The following is a 17,960-nucleotide window of genomic DNA, read 5'->3' on the forward strand; positions in this document are numbered from 1 at the left end:
CTTAGCCACTTCCCACCAATTATAGTGTGGGGTATTTCCTTTGGGGGAGGGGGGGCTGTAGGGCTATGGCCATCAACTCTGTCATTCTCTATTTTTTCATCGCCTGCAGCTTTTTCAAAAAATGAAAATGACTGCTTATATGAGCGGAACGTGGCCTGTAATCCTAGTCAGATAATATTCCACTGTTTTTTCTGAATTAGTGGGAAGTCGTTTAAACATGCGAAGCGAAGAACGTTCTAAATTTGAAGTGGAAATTTCTCGCCTGTTTTTCTTTTCCGGGATAACCTGTGATATTTTCACATTATAGTCCCTTGACCATAGCAGATTGTTACTTAGTCCAAGTAATGATCTCTTCGCCTGATGTTTGAAGCTTAACTTCCCGCAGATGTTCCACTGATGAAATTAATAAATTCTGACAACATTGGTTTTCCTGTAAAACCACTCAATCCACAACAGTCACATTCTTAAGACATTCCCATGGATGTGCTCAACACTAACATTTTTTTCCCGGAGCTTGAAAGCTCAATTCCCTCTGCTGCATAGTGCGTAATTGCAATCATGGACTCCTTTAGGGCAGCCCAAGGTTTGTTGTGACAGCGCTAGTGGAGACTCTTGATGGAAATATTTGTTGGCTAAGCAGAGTCGGGTGGGAGGAGTGGAAGAGTGAGGATATCAGAGCTGTGAGGTCATAGGTCAAATTGTCAATCTGGAATGCATTTAGGATTATTACGATTGAATTGAATGTGTGTTGCACTTAGGAGTTGTTGTTTCTTGAATCTGGACTGTTGTTCTAGTTTTTTTTAATGACTTTTGTTCTAGGTTTTTCTTTCTTGCATACTTTTGTTTTTTATAATTGGCAACTAAAATCAGCTAATGACAGTTAATGTTACACAGATAGGGGTCTACTCTTTGGTATTTTCTTTTGCAGATGTGTGTTCTTTTCTACCTCCATGGTTCTTTACAGTTTAAACATACTGTATTGTTTGGAGATAGCTGACAAACCTCAACTTGAAATTCATATACATTTTGTTGTTGTAAATTCAATATTTCAGGCAAGACTTTTGAAAATAAACTTGTAATTTGTTTAGAGTCGAAATTGAGTCATACTTTATTAAACACATTACTTCAATATTCAATGTAAACACAGCTGTCTGTACAGACCAAGAGAAATTGTAAACTGGCTCTAAACAGCCACAAGAGGGCAGCAAGCAAGTTTAACAGAGGGCATTTCTCAGATTTCATACCTGATTAATGTTCTCTTTATCATGTTTGAGGGTACAGCAACATGATGTATTTGACCTTTTCTTCTAACCTTTTCCCATTGTTTTCTGTTTCTATTCTTGACAGGCGACCACTCACTCGGTTGCCGTAGACACCTGTGACATGTCCACACTCACTGACCCTGATTGTCTAGGGCCTTGTGAACCAGGAACTTCAGTCAACCTGGAGGGCATTGTGTGGCATGAAACTGACCAGGGTAAGGTCCTTCTTCCTCTAAATACTTACTTCCTTGGGTCGTTAGGGGGTCAATATGCTGGGGGTTTGTTTCTCGTTGTTCTTTCAAGAAGCGATCTCCATACAAAGAATTTTGATTAGGGAAGTAACATTTGCAAATTGTGTCTGTCACATGTTATATCTTAAACAGTCTTTAGAGATGATCACGATTATGGTCAATTTAAGTTTCCATAAAATGTTTGTAGGGACAAGAAGCTGATTTCCAGTATTTCATGTTTAAAATAAAAGTAATTTCAATCTCAACAGACTCCCATGACTGGTGCTTTGTAACATAGACCAATCTAACTCACAAGATTCTGAACTTTTTGATGAAAACTAACGGACTGTAATAAGTCTTTGCTCTGATAAATTGTACACTTTCCATTAACCCTCCTGCAAACTATTTGCTTTTGTCTATGTAGGTGTACTGGTGGTGAATGTTACTTGGAGAAACAAGACCTATGTTGGGACACTACTTGACTGCACAAAGCATGACTGGGCACCACCAAGGTATGTAAACCCCTCCTTTTCATCTGTTAAAGGCAGTGGACACTATTGGTAATTACTCAAAATAATTATTAGCATAAAACCTTACTTGGTAACGAGTAATGGGGAGAGGTTGATGGTATAAAACATTGTGAGAAATGGCTCCCTCTGAAGTGCCATAGTTTTGGAGAAAAAAGTAATTTTCCACGAATTTGATTTCGAGACCTCAGATTTAGAACTTGAGGTCTCGAAATCAACCATCTAAACGCACACAACTTTGTGTAACAAGGGTGTTTTTTCTTTCATTATAATCTCGCAACTTCGATGACCGATTGAGCTCAATTTTCACAGGTTAGTTATTTTATGCATGTGTTGAGATACACCAACTGTGAAGACTAGTCTTTGACAATTACCAACAGTGTCCACTGCCTTTAAAAGATTTGCAATATTTAAACAGAAATTACAATTTGAGCCAGGGATTTTTCTTTTCCATGGGGGGAAGCAATTGTTACTGATTATAAGTTTTTTGTTTGTTTTTTAGAATTTCACAAAAAAATATGAGAGGATAGACTAGGTCACGTACTTGTCCTGAACTTAAACCAAGGATAATTGCTTTTTGTTGCCAGGTAATTTTTTTATCCGAGTAAGGACTATTGTTAAAATGTACATTTATATAGCATAATCTTGACTACAAATTGTAACCTTGTAAAATATTGCCAAGGTTTTTACTATTTTTGTTTCTTTTTATTTTTTTCCGGTTTAGGTTCTGCGATTCACCCACCAGCGATATGGAAAATAGGAACGCAAAAACACCAGGGAGACCCAAGCGAGGGCGTAGCAGCTCTTCCACAACAAATAGTGACCTCAGCAACTTCACAGAGACACGTTCTTCCATTCACAGTAAACTTCGCAACTCTACCACAATCAAAGGGCGACGGGGCAGCGGTGCATCCAATGGCAGTCGCACGCCCCCGAACGCCATCGATCGGAACCAGGGTAAACGGAAAATCCGCCCCACGGACATTGACTTGAGCTCCGGGGAAGATAGTAATAAAGCGGCCAAGAGGATGAAAACGGCCAGGAATACACCGACACCAAATTCATCTGAGGGTGCAACTTCACCTGTTTTTATTGAGTGCCCAGAACCAAACTGCAATAAAAAGTACAAACATATAAATGGATTAAGATACCACCAGACACATGCCCACCAAGATAATCCGAGACCGGAAGCGATAACTCCGGATGAGTCAGACAATCCAGAATCAACCAAAGCTGTGACTGACGAAGTCCCTGATTTGAACCTCTCCAAGGAAGAGAAGACTCAAATGGCTTCAGAGCTTCCTCAAGGAGCTTTACCTAGTACTCCCTGTCCACCCAAGGTGGCGGCCAGTACAGCGGACAAATCCAAAGACACCAAAACATCTCCCTCGACGTCGACAACTCCTACTGAGAAGAGGGAAGAAAGTTTACCGCCTTGTTCACCGACAGGAAGTACATCAACTGACTCGTCGTGCAAAGACTCTATTACTAAAGACAGCACTGTCAAAGGAAAAGTGGATGTAGCCCGCAGCCCTAAAGGTGGGCAGCATAAAATTCCAGCCGAAAAGTCAAGTCCAAGTAAGCTCCTTCATGGTGTGAGCAAAAGCAAAGACTCTGTTAGTGCCGTCAAAACAAAGACTGATTCTCACTCAAACGATAAGTCCAACAACAAGCACAAGAAAGCAGTTACGAGTCTAGCTGCGACTAGCAATCAGAAGGATATGTCAGTGTTTGATTTTAACTCTACGGCTGAGGCTGATGATCATTCTAAAAAGATGAATGCAAACATTGCTGAGAAACCAACTGGTGTGAGTGTTATACGATCTAATCCAGAGCAAATTACGATCAAGACTGAGCCTCTCAGTCCACCAGCTGTGGGGGTTCCTAAAACTCCAGATATGCTTAAGATGCCTACGACGCCTCAGCATAGTGACGATGCGCAGAAACATTCTAAGAGTAAAGAAAAGGAGAAGGCAAAAGGAGGCTCGGAAAAGAAAAAGTCAAAACAGGACAAAACAGTCCAGAAGCCCAAATCGGCCCGGCCGATTGCCCCTGCTCCGCCCCATCCCCAACCACCACAACTCATTGCAATACCAGCCATTGTCGCCACAAGCAGTACAACAACTCCAACGCCTTTGACGATACCGTCAGTGACAACCAAACCTACAGGGTCATCACCTAGTACTGGCCCAGCACTCAAACCAATCCAACCAAAGCCTTCCGTGGCAGACAACTCCACTGTGAATACATCCATAGCGAATCTTAAAGATAAGAAATCCAAACCGAAGAAAAAATCAAAGACTGATAAAGAGAAACATACATCAGGTACTACCCCAAAGGAAGGGACCAAAGTAGACTCTAAAGATAACGTTAAACCAAAAGAGGCAAAGCCAAAGGATTCTCCGCCAACCAGTCGGCCAGATCAACTCACTGAAGCATCGATAGCAGCAGCATTGTTAGAGAATAACATTCTCAAACAGGCTCTTACAGCGTCAGGTATTGGTCCAGAGGATGCTGGTAGGAACTCTCCATATGTTGCTGGGAGTAGTTCTGACAATCAGGCCAAAGGGACTGACCAACCACCCAAAGAGACCCCAAAGGAGCTTCATTCACTAATCCCTAGCAGGCTGATGGCTAATCCCACCATGCCAGAAATGCCAAAGCTTATCCCTACGAGTAGTATATTGAACTCGGCCAATAGACCACCACACCATGGACCAATGCAGCCTCAGCAACAACAGCAACCACCACCTCCCCCTCCCACAAAACCAATCATCCCATCCTCCCCAGAGGCCATGAAAACTGAATTTCAAGGACTCCCACCAACTACCCAAACCAAGTCCAACACCTTGCCCTCAGAACACCCTGTGCCGACCTTGACTGTGCCACAAAGTACCGAGGACGGTCGAGCAGGAAGTCCAGCCTACTCTGATATCTCAGATGCAAACGACGATCCCCCGATTGTCGCAGCTAAACCAAGAGAGGACAGAGATCCTTATGCTTTTCACGACACTCCGATATCAAGGGCGCAGCAGGCTAACAAGCCAGTCCCAGAGGATCTACGTAGGGTTGAGCGAGAACAACTAGCTGTACCGATGTTCTCACCACTAACGGAGGTAGCACGAGAACGCGGTGTTAGCAATGAATCATTGGCAAAGTCACTAGACACGATGAGATCAACTCCTACTCAATCAATTAAATTAGAGACTACTCGCGAACCCATCAAGGAAGGGCCTGAAGCTAAGAAGGCAAGGAAAGACACTCAAAGTCCATCAACTGACTCAACCTACAGGCCCCAAGCTCAACCAGGAACTGTGTTTGGAGGACAGTATTCCTTTGTACCTGGATATGTAGCAATGGACCCTTCTTATCATCAAAGACTAATATCCACTGATCCCCATTATAGACAACAACATGAGCAGTTCATTGGTGAGCAACGCAAACGTGCCGAGGCAGAAAGGATAGAACGAGAGAAGCGGGAACAGGAGACGAGCAAAGACAAACCTGCTGAGAGCTTAGAACCCAGACCAATCCCAAAGATCAAAACAGAACCAGTGACCCCCACTAAAAGGGACCCTATATGTGAATCGAAGGGAATGAGACCTGAAAAGGATCATCACCATCTAAAGAGAAAGGGGGAAGTTTCTGCTGAAGCAATTCGTGGTAAACAATTAGACTTTAATAAACCAGGATCTGAGAGTCCCGACTTGAATGCCACAAATGGTGCCTCCAAAAGTACAGAGGGGCGGACCCTACAGGAACAGCAGAGGGAAGAGATGAGGTTGTACTCCTTGTATGATACTAAACAGAGGGAGTTGCAAAGGCAGGAAGAAGAGCAACGGAAAGTCAAAGAGCAAGAGGGGAGGCATAGGTCAGAGTCTAGTGAGTCACGGAAAGAGAATCGACGAACGCCTGATCGTGAGCATTCCAGGAGAGCAAGTGTTTCTCCACGGCGTGACGCCTCTAAGGAGCAAGGTTCTTCTGCAACATCTTCGAAAGTACCCACTGATGAGAAGAAGCATAGAGAATCTCCACTCGGTAAGAGTCAGTCTCCTCATGACAAGTCTAGGGGTCCTGGCCCTCCTTCTAGAAGAGTACTTGAGACTTACCCAGCTTACCTTCATCAGCAGGGGTACGTCCACACAGCCTTTGGACCAATGCCATTTGATCCCAACCACCCAGCCTATCAGGCCGTGAATCCAATGGTGGCATACCCTACTTATATCCCACATGAGTTACACTACCCACCGCCTGCTGGCCCTCGTGTTATCAGCCCCATTTGGAAGTCATCTGAAGAACGGGGTCGTTATGAACTTGAACGCGAGTCCAGGCCAACGTCTCCTCCTTCAAGCTCTGGTAGTAAAAGCCGAGACTCCTCGCGAGAGCGACCAACCAAAGCCCTAGACGTTCTACAACAGCACGCAAACCAGTATTTCAGCTCGCACAAAAATGAGCGACCAACAAGATCACCAGAACCTGAGAGGGAACGGAGACCGTCGACATCTCCGCATCGAGCAGCTTCTCCAGCTGGGAGGAAGACCCCAGCGACACCCACGACGAGAGCCGAGTCTCCACGATATGATGCCACAAGGAGACACGGTCCACCTTTTCCACCTGGTCATCTACTACATCAACATATGCACACACACCAGCATACACACCTAGGCATGGGATATCCAGTATTACAGCCCTATGATCATTATGGTAAGCACTACTATTTCTCACTAATTTATCTTTGAAGTAAAGTTAACTTGGCTCAGATACTTTAAGAATCCATCTTATTTGTCTTATAATGATGTTACTGCTTAAATTTGAATTCCTTATATTGGGAAGATGGCAACTGTAACAGAGGCCCTCGTAGATCGATCTCCATACCAACAATCACTTTTGAACGAAATTTCAAAGTTTACACTGATTTTAAAACTTTCATTTAATATGAACAATTCTACTTTCATAGTTTTCCCAGGTGTGTTTTGAGATTGCTGTAAGTTTTCTTGTTATAGCCGCACCTACATATTCCTATAAACCTTGTACTGCAGCCCATTGTCATAGTTCTTAAAGTTCTTCTCCATTTTTTTCTTCTTCAGTTCTTGCAAGTCACCAGCAAGCAGCAGCAGCTGCAGCAGCGTCGGGTGTGAATCCTTACGCAGTAAGAAGGTAAGCCAGTTATTCTTTCATTATTGGTGCTGTACCTGGGGTGGATTTCACAAAGAGTTGAGACTAGTCTTATATCGAGCTAGGAGCCCTAACTTAGGACTAGCCATAAGTTTTTAATAGCTCCTAGGACTAGTCATAAGTTAGGACTAGTCCTAACTCTTTGTGAAGTCATAGGTGTCATAAGTAGGGTTAACCCATGTGACATGCCTGTAAGGCAAAATTAACCAAATCATTTTATGGGAAGGTTGGAATTTGCCATACAGCTAAAATGGCAGCATGCTTGAATTGCCTTAAAGCAGGTACACACATGAACTACGTCTGCATTCTCCACACTCTTTTTCTGCTGGTTTGTCACTCCACTATGACACTGCTGGTGCAGCCAAAACAGAATTCACTGCAGCCATGGTGTATTTTTATACATTGACAAGCTTTTTTATTTGTTTGACTGCCAAAACTTGCCCCATATGTATCAAATTCTAACACGAGAGTATCCTTTCTTTTTCTCTGTATTGCAGGGAATAAACGCTACCTTTCCAAAGTGACTGTGCATCGTGAAACCCACTTCATGTTTTCTGCATTGTATCAAAACCAAAGAGTCTGCGCCCCATGTATGTATCTCTGCCCAGATTGACTGTGCTGCTGATCAAGCTGCTGATCAAGCTGCTGATCAATGGATACTTCCTTTTGTGATAGAACATTAGGCACCAGACTGTATTGAGTCAGGTCAATGACATCGGTAATAAAGAGAGAATGTGTGCTGGATTATCAACATGGAGATGGAATAAACAGACACCTTGGTCACAACATGAATCTTGAAGTTGCGATATTCCACTACGAATGATTCATCAACTTATCGTTGGAGGATTTAAGTTCTTTTTTTCGTCGTCATGGTGGGAGAGAAGACGACTGTTGGAGTTACAGACTAAATCTTGTATATATATATAGAACGATTAGTGTGGATTGTTTAGCACTATTGTTGCCTTGCAACTGGAGAAGGACCTGCAAAGGCTTGTGAATATTTGACAGGCAGGACATTTTTTTATACTTTTAAAAATACAATTAAAAAAACAAGCATTTGATGATAATGAGTTTTGATGGAATCAGAGTTTGTTGGTTTTTAACAGTGAAGCTGTACAGTCGGGCACTTACATGTGTTTAATCTTCACTTAAATCTTCACTTAAAAATATGGGCTGCGGGCAGTGTTGTTCAGTTTGCTGGCACCAGACTTAAGATGGATGTATCACCCACATTAAGACTAGTTGAAACTTGATCTGCTTCTGTTCTTTATGGCTTCTGAACATTCAACCGATCAACTGGCTTACATACTAAGAAGTCATGTGAATTATTTTGCCATATACCATGAACAAAGATATCGTTTCGAGAAAAAACTGGTAGTCTCTGATCTTAAAGTAGACTTGCAGCAGACGCAGATGCGCAAATTGTACATGAAAATGTTCTCCCTTTTTTAACAGCTCTATTTACCAAGAGCTTCAAGAGAGATTTTATACTAAAAGTACTGTCATGTACATGTGCTACTACGTTATACATAAACTTTTTTCCAAAGATGCCAAAATAGAGCTTTTAATTTGGGTGCAAAACGGCAGAACAGGAAGTTGTTTGTTCTTTTCTTTCCTTTATTTTTAAAATATTAGCTTTATAGCAAGTTTTGAATGTTAATTCGTGTTTCTTGTTGAGGATCTCTAAGAGATCTTCTTAAATTTTGTTTTTATTCAATATTTTTAAAAGTTGGCAGTGTCCAGTGCTTATTATGAGAGGAATGGGTTTTGGGATCAGATATACTTTTATAAATAAAACAAAAGTTTGGTGGCTTTTGTATTCCGGGTATTTGCATTGTTTTTACATAAACATGATTACTCACTCATCGTTTAGTAACCATTCTATGTTAAGCCTTGATTGTTTATTATGCGCAGAGTTCATTAAGCATAGAAAAATCTCGCTTAGCAAAAACAGATTACCACTCAATATGTCTTATAGTTAACACTGGTCAGATTTTGCTGAGGAAACAAATTTGCTAAAGCAATATTTGCTGGCTTCACAGCTTTTATGAAATTTTGCTTAGATGGTTGAACATGAAACTTTTGTGTGAAATCCACCAGTTTAATTTGATTATGACTCTCTGATCGCTAAAACAAAACAAATTAAGTAGTAAACTTTAGTGTACAAGTAGGTATACAAACTTATTTGGGGGAAATGTTTGTACTGAGAAGAACTGTGTGGTCTTGACGTTTCAAACAGAATACTCAGCCTGTCTTCAAAGAGTATACTGTTCAAAGCCTCAAGACCACACTGGGTCTTCTCGGAACCAACTTCTTCTCAGAACCAACACTCCTCCCAAAAGAGGACTATGTACTTATGCTGAATGGTTGAAGAATGTCTTACAAGATTGCTGAAAGATGTCTAGTGCTATTTATGCATTGAATCATTTGAGCATTGGACATTGCTAAAGAAAAGAAAAACACAGAAAAATTGGCTGTTCTTCCTAGATATATAACAGAAACCTATATTTTGATTTTTGATTTTTGTTAGATATTTTTTGATGTTTGGAGTTGATGTGTTCCTGCGGAAGACGTTTTGACCAATGATATATTAATGAGTTTATCTTTAACAATGTGCCGCGAGTTATTCAACATAAAGCACACCACTTTGTATTTTACTGTATCTTATTAAATTGTAGACATTTGCCGCCAAATTGTGACGGGAAAAAACAGTTTCTGCTTTTTGTTTGTCTGATCTTTTTTTTAATAGTTTGTGTTTTAATAGTAAACAAAAAGTAAGAGACAGGGAACTTTATCCTTAAAGGCAGTGGACACTATTGGTAATTGTCAAAGACTAGTCTTCACAGTTGGTGTATCTCAACATATGCATAAAATAACAAACCTGTGAAAATTTGAGCTCAATTGGTCATCGAACTTGCGAGATAATAATGAAAGAAAAAATACCCTAGTCGCACGAAGTTGTGTGCGTTTAGATAGTTGATTTCGAGACCTCAAGTTCTAAACTTAATATCTCAAAATCAAATTCATGGAAAATTACTTCTTTCTCGAAAACTATGGCACTTCAGAGGGAGCCATTTCTCACAATGTTTTATACCATCAACCTCTCCCCATTACTCGTCACCAAGTAAGGTTTTATGCTAATAATTATTTTGAGTAATTACCAATAGTGTCCACTGCCTTTAATTGGTGTCCAAATTAGCGTCTAAGGCTGTTGACAGCAGTCTTCAATTCGGTGATTCATCTTTAGCTACAGTCACTTTTTGGGAAATGACCAAACCTTGTTGGTAAACTAATAGCATTTTAAAAAGATGTGTTAATGGCCTCATCATTTGACACTAGCCGAGTCTTTCTCAAGAGCTAAAGGGCTAAATGGCTAAAATAAAATAAAACATTTTGGAAGGAAGTGATTTGGCTAGGAATCTCACTTCCCATAAAATTTGGTTTTGCAAACCCTGATGCTTAGAACCAATTCAATTCCCTCATTTCAGAAACTGTCTCAAATAAGTTGGTTGTTTTCTTGGTCTGGATTCCTTGAAAATGATAATACAATGAAAAAAGCTTTTGCTCAGTAAGGGGGAACATTTTTTACCGGGCAATTTCTAGATTTGTGCATGGCTTCTCTGATGCGAATATCAATTATGCAGTCACCAAATCGGCCTGGAAATTAAAAAATAGTACCAATTTCCCTCACTCATGCATGCCCTTGGCAAATGGCTGTATAACAAAAAACAGATTTACATGATCCCCTCAAAATCTGCCAAGAAAACAAAACATAGTTAGTTATATTCAAACACATCATCGGATTATAATTTTCTAGAAACATTTTCAATCAAGTTCATTATGTGTGGAGATTGTGGGTTCTTTAAGACATCTGCCAAACAAAATATAGGCCTTATTTGTTTCACCGACTGTTTTTGTAAAACAACTATAGAGGGCGCTATAACGATTGAATGGTCAGAATTCTGTGAAGGCACCCTACCCACCCTACCATACAGGGAGAAACAGAGCGCCGGGCACGCAAATAATTTATAGGCCCTCGAATAATTATTCTCTGCTACTGACAGATTTTGGAGAACAAGAACAGGGATACAGTGTAAACACTTTGCCCATCGTGGTTGTGGTTGGATACATCTGACTTGAGGTATTTTGGATGACGTCAAGAACTAAGTAATCCCTAGTTGTTACCCCCCCCCCAATCGTTTCAGCTGATTCTGATTGGAAGTCTATTACAAACAAAATAAAGGCCTATGTTCTAATGTCTTGCTTTCCAAATGTGTTGTTTTTGTTTGTTCGCTTGCTTGTTTGTCCTGACTTTCACTTTTCTTTGTACTTCTTTTGGTCATCCCCAAAGTAGGCCTACATGTCAAACAGAGGCGTTTTATCTTTGTACACACAAGTTTGTGGGATGAAAGTTTGAACAGCGCCACCTTGCGTTGTAAATATCACAGACGGGACCAAGTTATGCACCACACGTCCAGAAAGTGGTGTAGGTTCACCCAGGCGTGTGTCTGCACCCCCACTTCACCTGGGCCCAGACACCGGTCTGGCCCCGAGGCTAGGGCCGCGCTGTCCCGGTTCGGTGTCACTTCACAGGGATCGTAATCTTTCAAGCGTAACTGTAAACGATACAGTAACCAGAGCCTTTGTATCTAGGGAATAATAAATCGCCAAGATTATAACGGCACTGCAGCTTTTCTGGATTGGAAGCTGTGAGATGGAGTTAATGGTCTTAAAAACAAACCAACTTTGGTAGAGGGTAGATAATTTATCTGACTATTACATCTACTTCTGTGGTTTCTTTGCACAGTCTGACCATGGTCTGACCATGAATGAAGAAATACAGACTGAGAACTGTTCAGTATATTCATGAATAGAATAACAATGGTCACTGGTAGTCTGGTACTCAATTGGACACACGTTTCATTTACTGAAATGTATTATTGTTTCGACGATTAAGAAACAAGATGAAAGGAAAAGAATGAATAATAATGGAGCTAACCTCCAGGTACACCAGAGCATAGTCAAACCATGGAGCTTATTCTACCTCCATGGTCGAACAGAAATAAAATAAAGAAAGGTTTTGTTTATATATCTTTCAATGTGTGTGTTAAAATGTTTGTTTTGTTTGTACTTTGAGAAATTTGTCAGATATTGTATTGATTTATAACACCAGAAGTGAAAAGTTTCACCGGCATACCATTATTCGAAGCCACAGCAACGCAAGGTACATGTGTCGCCCAAAACAAACAAGACAAGAAAAAAAATAGAGGCTAACCGATGTTTCCTCAAAAATGACACCAATTACTGAAAGCCACTTAGCCTGTGATAAGAAGATAATCAGTACTCAAACACGATCCTTCAGTGATGTGGTACATTACTGTCAGGATTAGCAATGATAACATTATTGACCGTAGTCATGTATCATCGGTCAAAATCTACCGAGAGATTGTAGCTGGGAAATGAGTTGGTCTAAATGAAGTGACCGTTGGCCCCGTTGACTTCAATACGCTGAGTGACCAAAAGAATTGGATTGAAGCAACAAATTGTATATAAGTGAAGTCATTCACACTCAGTTATCACTGGCTCTGGCACCGCGAAGTGTTCATTCAAAAGCAACCATTTGCAAGGACCTTCAATCTTTTCAGAGTGTTGGCACTTGTTGCACAGAAGCAACACGGACACCGAAGAGGTCGACACATTGGGGGAAGAAAACTTTGTGTATGCAAGTTGACAATGATACATAGACTGTGAGCCACGCACCGTACGCGCCGCCCAGTACACCCTACTCATAAGTCGAAGTGACTTCGTCAATCCCGTTGATCCCACTTCTGTGGCAGCTTAAAGTGGGAAGTTTGATAATCCATCTCAACCGCCTCGGTATAAACCTCCAGAGCAAGCCTAGTCATAAATTTTACGGGGTGGAAGTCTGACTTTGGGATTTGGGGAGACATAATCTAGGCTCCGGTGATTGTGGGATTCATACGCCATGATCGGGACGGTAGTATTGGTACGGGAGGACTGCTTTATCACCGAGACCATCAGCAGCTGAAGTTCAGTGGGAGCTATCTGCACTATTACACCGGTGCTCATCTCGTCAACACTTCGGTACCATCCTCGGAGTTTACTACATAAATATTCCTCCGGTTTCTAACCTCGCCATAATGATGAAAAACTCTTCAGAAACTCCTGAACGTCGAACAGCATTTTGAAGTCTGCTTTAAAATTGTTTTATATATTGAAGACAAACTAAGACGATAATTTGGTGATAATTTGTTTAACTGATTCCAAGGAAATGGATATAATTACTGCATCTCAACCGGGCGTAGCATCAGCCAGAAGATGTCTTTGCTCGTTGCATATTTTCTTGGCGGTTCTGTGGTGAGTGAAAAGAGTCCAACCCATTTGAATATTTTCACATAATTTCACTTTTTTCTTTTCTATTTATTGTTGAGAGATTTTGCATCTTGGTGATGTCGGTTTAGGTGTATACGCTCCTACCTCCACGGTATACGGGATACCGCATTGTCTTGAGAATTCTGCCTCACCGCTGAGTGGGAGTTTCGAGACGAGATGTGGGTTATCGTTGCTAGGTGGTGTTCCTGCCGTTTCAAGTTATCTGATTTTGTCTATCCTTGGCCCTATTTTTGTGTAAAATGATGTGGGTCGTGGATACATGATATGGCTGTGGAAGTTGACTTTATACGTTTTATTGTAAATGTAAAGTCTCACTTTGCTAAAACTTTATGTTCCGCCAACCAGCAATGAAAATTGGCCAGTTTGCAGTCGCCTCCTCAAAAACTCAGAATCGCCTGAAGAATTATTTTACACGTAAAAGTTAACCCCTACCATTTGGGGCTTTATCTCTTTTGTCTGTCGTTTATGTCTTTGTCGAATATCGGTAGTTAGGTTAGATCCAAAATGACTTTTATAATTATTTTGATTTGAGGAATTTTTGTTTTGGACAAGCGGCACTGCATGGTAGATTGAGGGAATTTACTGTGGTTTTTGTTGTTAAGAGTTTCATTTAAAAACCGTATACCAAGTGCTCTGTTTCCATGTAATTTAAAGTTGTATCACTTGGTTTGTCACTGTGGTTACACGCATAAATAGTCAAGCTAAAGTTTGTTTACATCTGCTGGTCTTAATTTTATACACGCATACAAAAAAAATACACGATTAAAAAAATTAAAGAACAATTACATCATGTTTTACCAGATTATGCAAAATCGGTTGAGAAGCACATGTTTATCAATTCCTCATCAATAGCAACAGGCTATCAAAACAAACTGGCCATCATCCACAAAGAAAAGTCGAGCACAAAAAACGTCACCTTGGTTGATCGTTCCGTCTTATTGTTTTCTGTTACTGACCTCTATAGGCCACATATTTAGTTCAAACTTAGGATGACAATTGCGCAATTAACAGTACCTGATTGCACGATCGGTCGGCTAACGTTCTGTATCATTCAAAGAACCCGTGTTCATTTAGACGTGAAATACAAAAGGTCACAAGACAATAGCCTGGACGTTTAACTCCTTTTAAATAAAACCAACACAACTTAACAAGAAGAAGGGCCCGATTGTTGGAGAGCTATTTATTCGTAGTACTCGAGGATTAGTCTTTACGTGAATTGGTTTCAGGAACTTAGAATCATGTTTGTGATGACGTGTTATGATGCAATTGTCATGGACTCATCGGTATGGAGAGAGACATGAATGTAAAGATTCTTGCGACAAAAGGGATCATGGACAGGGAAAGTATTTCGTCACAAAGTTTCCATTTTGTTTTCTCTAAACACCTTTTTATCACAGTGCGTCAAAGACAGTGGACACTATTGGTAATTGTCAAAGACTAGCCTTCACAGTTGGTGTATCTCAACATATGCATACAAAAAAAACCTGTGAAAATTTGAGCTCAGTCGGTCATCGAAGTTGCGAGATAATAATGAAAGAAAAAAATACCCTTGTCACACGAAGTTGTGTGCGTTTAGATGGTTGATTTCGAGACCTCAAGTTCTAAATCTGAGGTCTCGAAATCAAATTCGTTGAAAATTACTTCTTTCTCAAAAACTATGGCGCTTTAGAGGTAGCCGTTTCTCACAATGTTTTATACCATCAACCTCTCCCCATTATACTCGTCACTAAGAAAGGTTTAATGCTAATAATTATTTTGAGTGATTAACAATAGTGTACACTGCCTTTAATGTCAAATCTTTGATGTTTGACGTAGGGAGAAACAACTTAAAACAAACTACTTCAGATCTTACTTGTTATTTCTGTGGCAATTGTAAGCAAAAATTATCTTGATCTGTCGTAGGAATGAGTTCAATTTCTACAGATTCATTCCTTTGTAACAAAGTTTTCAACCTGTAAGTTTTAAAAGCTGTTAAACATTGGTTATGTATAGACAATAACCGACGAATTAATTATTATTTGCAATAAATCAATATTGGTTTCGATAGTAATGAAACAATATTTGCTTCCACATCGCCCTTTAAAAAATAAAGCATAAAGCGGCCTGTACAACTTCTGAAAGACCTGAGGCCATTGCCACATCATCTTAAAATTTTACTTGAACTCAATTTACCTTTTGAAAGAGCCGCTTCTAAGGCTCGACATGAAAAAATTATTCCAATCTTAACTGCCTGAAACAACCCCAGGCAACAAAGGTAATGTTGAAAACCAACAGTGAAAGCTTTGGCTACAAATGTTTTGTCTGACCTACTAATTATTATTCATAGTGAGTAAATAGGAAAGGAATTTTGATAACGAAACGCTAGTCAACTACACGGGGTTAATTTACTCAAGTTGCAGAATTACTCTCTTGTATGTTTGCGGTCGGACAGTAGACCTTTGCATTGTATGTGTTTTTATCGGTTTTAGTTAGTCTCCAGGAGCCAGAAATGATATCCAGGATTCTGACTTTTCTTTTTGTCCATTACCTCAAAATGCGAGTGACTGAAAGGGAACGCAGGACTGTTTTGTTCGTTCTGTCACGCTCTCTATTCTTATTCAATTGTGGTGAGACAGTAAGTTTTTGTCTGCGATCGAATCATTCAGAAAATCTTGTCCGTTATTTTTTTGAGATACAGAACGATTAAGAAATATTTTTTAGAACTAGTGTCGTGAGGGTACACGGTGCCTTGAGTAAGGTATGACTATACACGGAATCACAAGAAATTAAAGTCGGAGATTTTGTTTCCATGTCCCGAATTGATGGCTTCAGTAGTGACTCTGGCTAGAACGCCAAAAAGTCATATTATTTCAACATTGCCGCTGCAGTTATACTGCCATAGCCATAATATTGCCAAAGTCGCTTGATTTGGAAAACAATTCGGAAGGAAAATAATTGTGGTTTTGACGTCACGACACAGACCCGAATCTTGGAAAAGTAGAGCTGATGTAAATAAAAATGAAGGAAATATTTCGACCAGACGCCTTGGTCGAATTAAGCGCGTAATTATCTCTATAATTCCCCAGCATATCATTGCAGATAACGGCAGCGATTTCGTACCATTACTAATGACCTACGAAATGATAACTCCATCATAGACAACGTAAGGCTTGAAACAATTGCTGGTAATTTTACCGTCACATTCCATGTACCTCCATTAGGCCTACCAGTGAGTAATACCTACCTATTTTCATCATACATAAAGGGACCAGCTATTTCCCCCTAAAATAACCTCTTGGGTTTAGTAATTTTAATGAGAGAAAAACAAAATGGTTGCTCCGTGGTGAAGGTCTTAAACCCTGACTCTTGGTTCTCCTTGTTTCTGTGCAGTTGGGCGGATTCTCCCACCTTGATTTGTCAGGTGACCTTTATAATGCACAGGGATACCCATGGCGGGAAAATTAGCGTATAGGTGCTGTCTTTGAAATGCTTTTTGTCTCGCCAACTCTTACAAACGTTTTAAAATCAGCGATAAGGATGCTTTGGATTTAGGCTTTTCTTAACCAAAGATGGAAATCTGTGGAAAAGGGCCACTTTGACTTAATTCACGGTAGGATATTAATTGGTTTAGACATTTGTACTCGTAGTGGCAATACTACAATTTTGGCATGTTTCTCTACTTTTTTGTTACTAATATGGGTCAAGAAGTTTTGTGAATGTTTGTTGTTGGATATAGGCCTATGAGTTGTTGGAAATATAAAATGGATTATTTTCGTAGATCATTAAGGTGGTACGAAATCGCATGCTGTTATCTGCATTGATATACTGTGGTATTATGGAGATAATAATACGCTTAATTCCACAAAGGCGTCTGGTCGAAATGTTTCCTGCGTTGTTATTTACATCAGCTTATACTTAACTTAGATAAGGGTCTGGACACAATTTCATAAAGCAAATACTGCTTAACAAATTTTTTCTAAGCAGAAATGAGCAGGATACCAGTCACAAATTGTACACGTAAAATGATAGTTTGGCTGGTTACCTTATTCTGGTAAGTATAGTTTTGGTTTGCTAAGCTACCTTTTGTGCTTAACTAACCAATTGGGCCCTGGTGGCGTATCATCACTGAGCGATCAGACGACGATGCTTGTTGAGATTTATCGGGGGGGGGGGGGAGGGGGAATGTAGCATTTTTCATGATAGTCGTGTTGGTCTCTGCGGATTTCTTCATCTGAAAAAAAGAGTCCTTGCAACTTGACAAGTAGACGGGCTCTATCATCATGTCTCTGGTCAAACCTAAATCATCCACTTACAATGCACATTCTCGCCTCGCCGGACCAAACACTACTCCTTGGGGAGCGCACCACTCAGTG

At 40.3% G+C, this 17,960-nt stretch overlaps 1 protein-coding gene across 3 annotated transcripts in view; it reads left to right on the forward strand.

Moving 5' to 3' along the window:
- The window catches only part of LOC117295358 (zinc finger protein 608-like), a 35,968-nt gene extending 26,058 nt beyond the window's left edge, over window positions 1–9,910 (forward strand). For 2 of the 3 annotated variants that reach the window (XM_033777962.1, XM_033777963.1), the window contains exons 3-7: window positions 1,348–1,477; window positions 1,917–2,004; window positions 2,744–6,723; window positions 7,107–7,176; window positions 7,692–9,910. In XM_033777962.1, coding sequence (XP_033633853.1) covers window positions 1,348–1,477; window positions 1,917–2,004; window positions 2,744–6,723; window positions 7,107–7,176; window positions 7,692–7,698 — 4,275 coding nt within the window. In that variant the 3' untranslated portion in view covers window positions 7,699–9,910. Of the gene's footprint in view, window positions 1–1,347; window positions 1,478–1,916; window positions 2,005–2,743; window positions 6,724–7,106; window positions 7,181–7,691 lie in introns of those variants that run through there. The other variant, XM_033777964.1, reaches the window with a different exon arrangement.
- Window positions 9,911–17,960: the final 8,050 nt, after the last annotated feature.

This window comes from Asterias rubens, chromosome 10, assembly GCF_902459465.1.
Source record: "Asterias rubens chromosome 10, eAstRub1.3, whole genome shotgun sequence".
In the NCBI taxonomy this organism is placed as follows: domain Eukaryota; kingdom Metazoa; phylum Echinodermata; class Asteroidea; order Forcipulatida; family Asteriidae; genus Asterias; species Asterias rubens.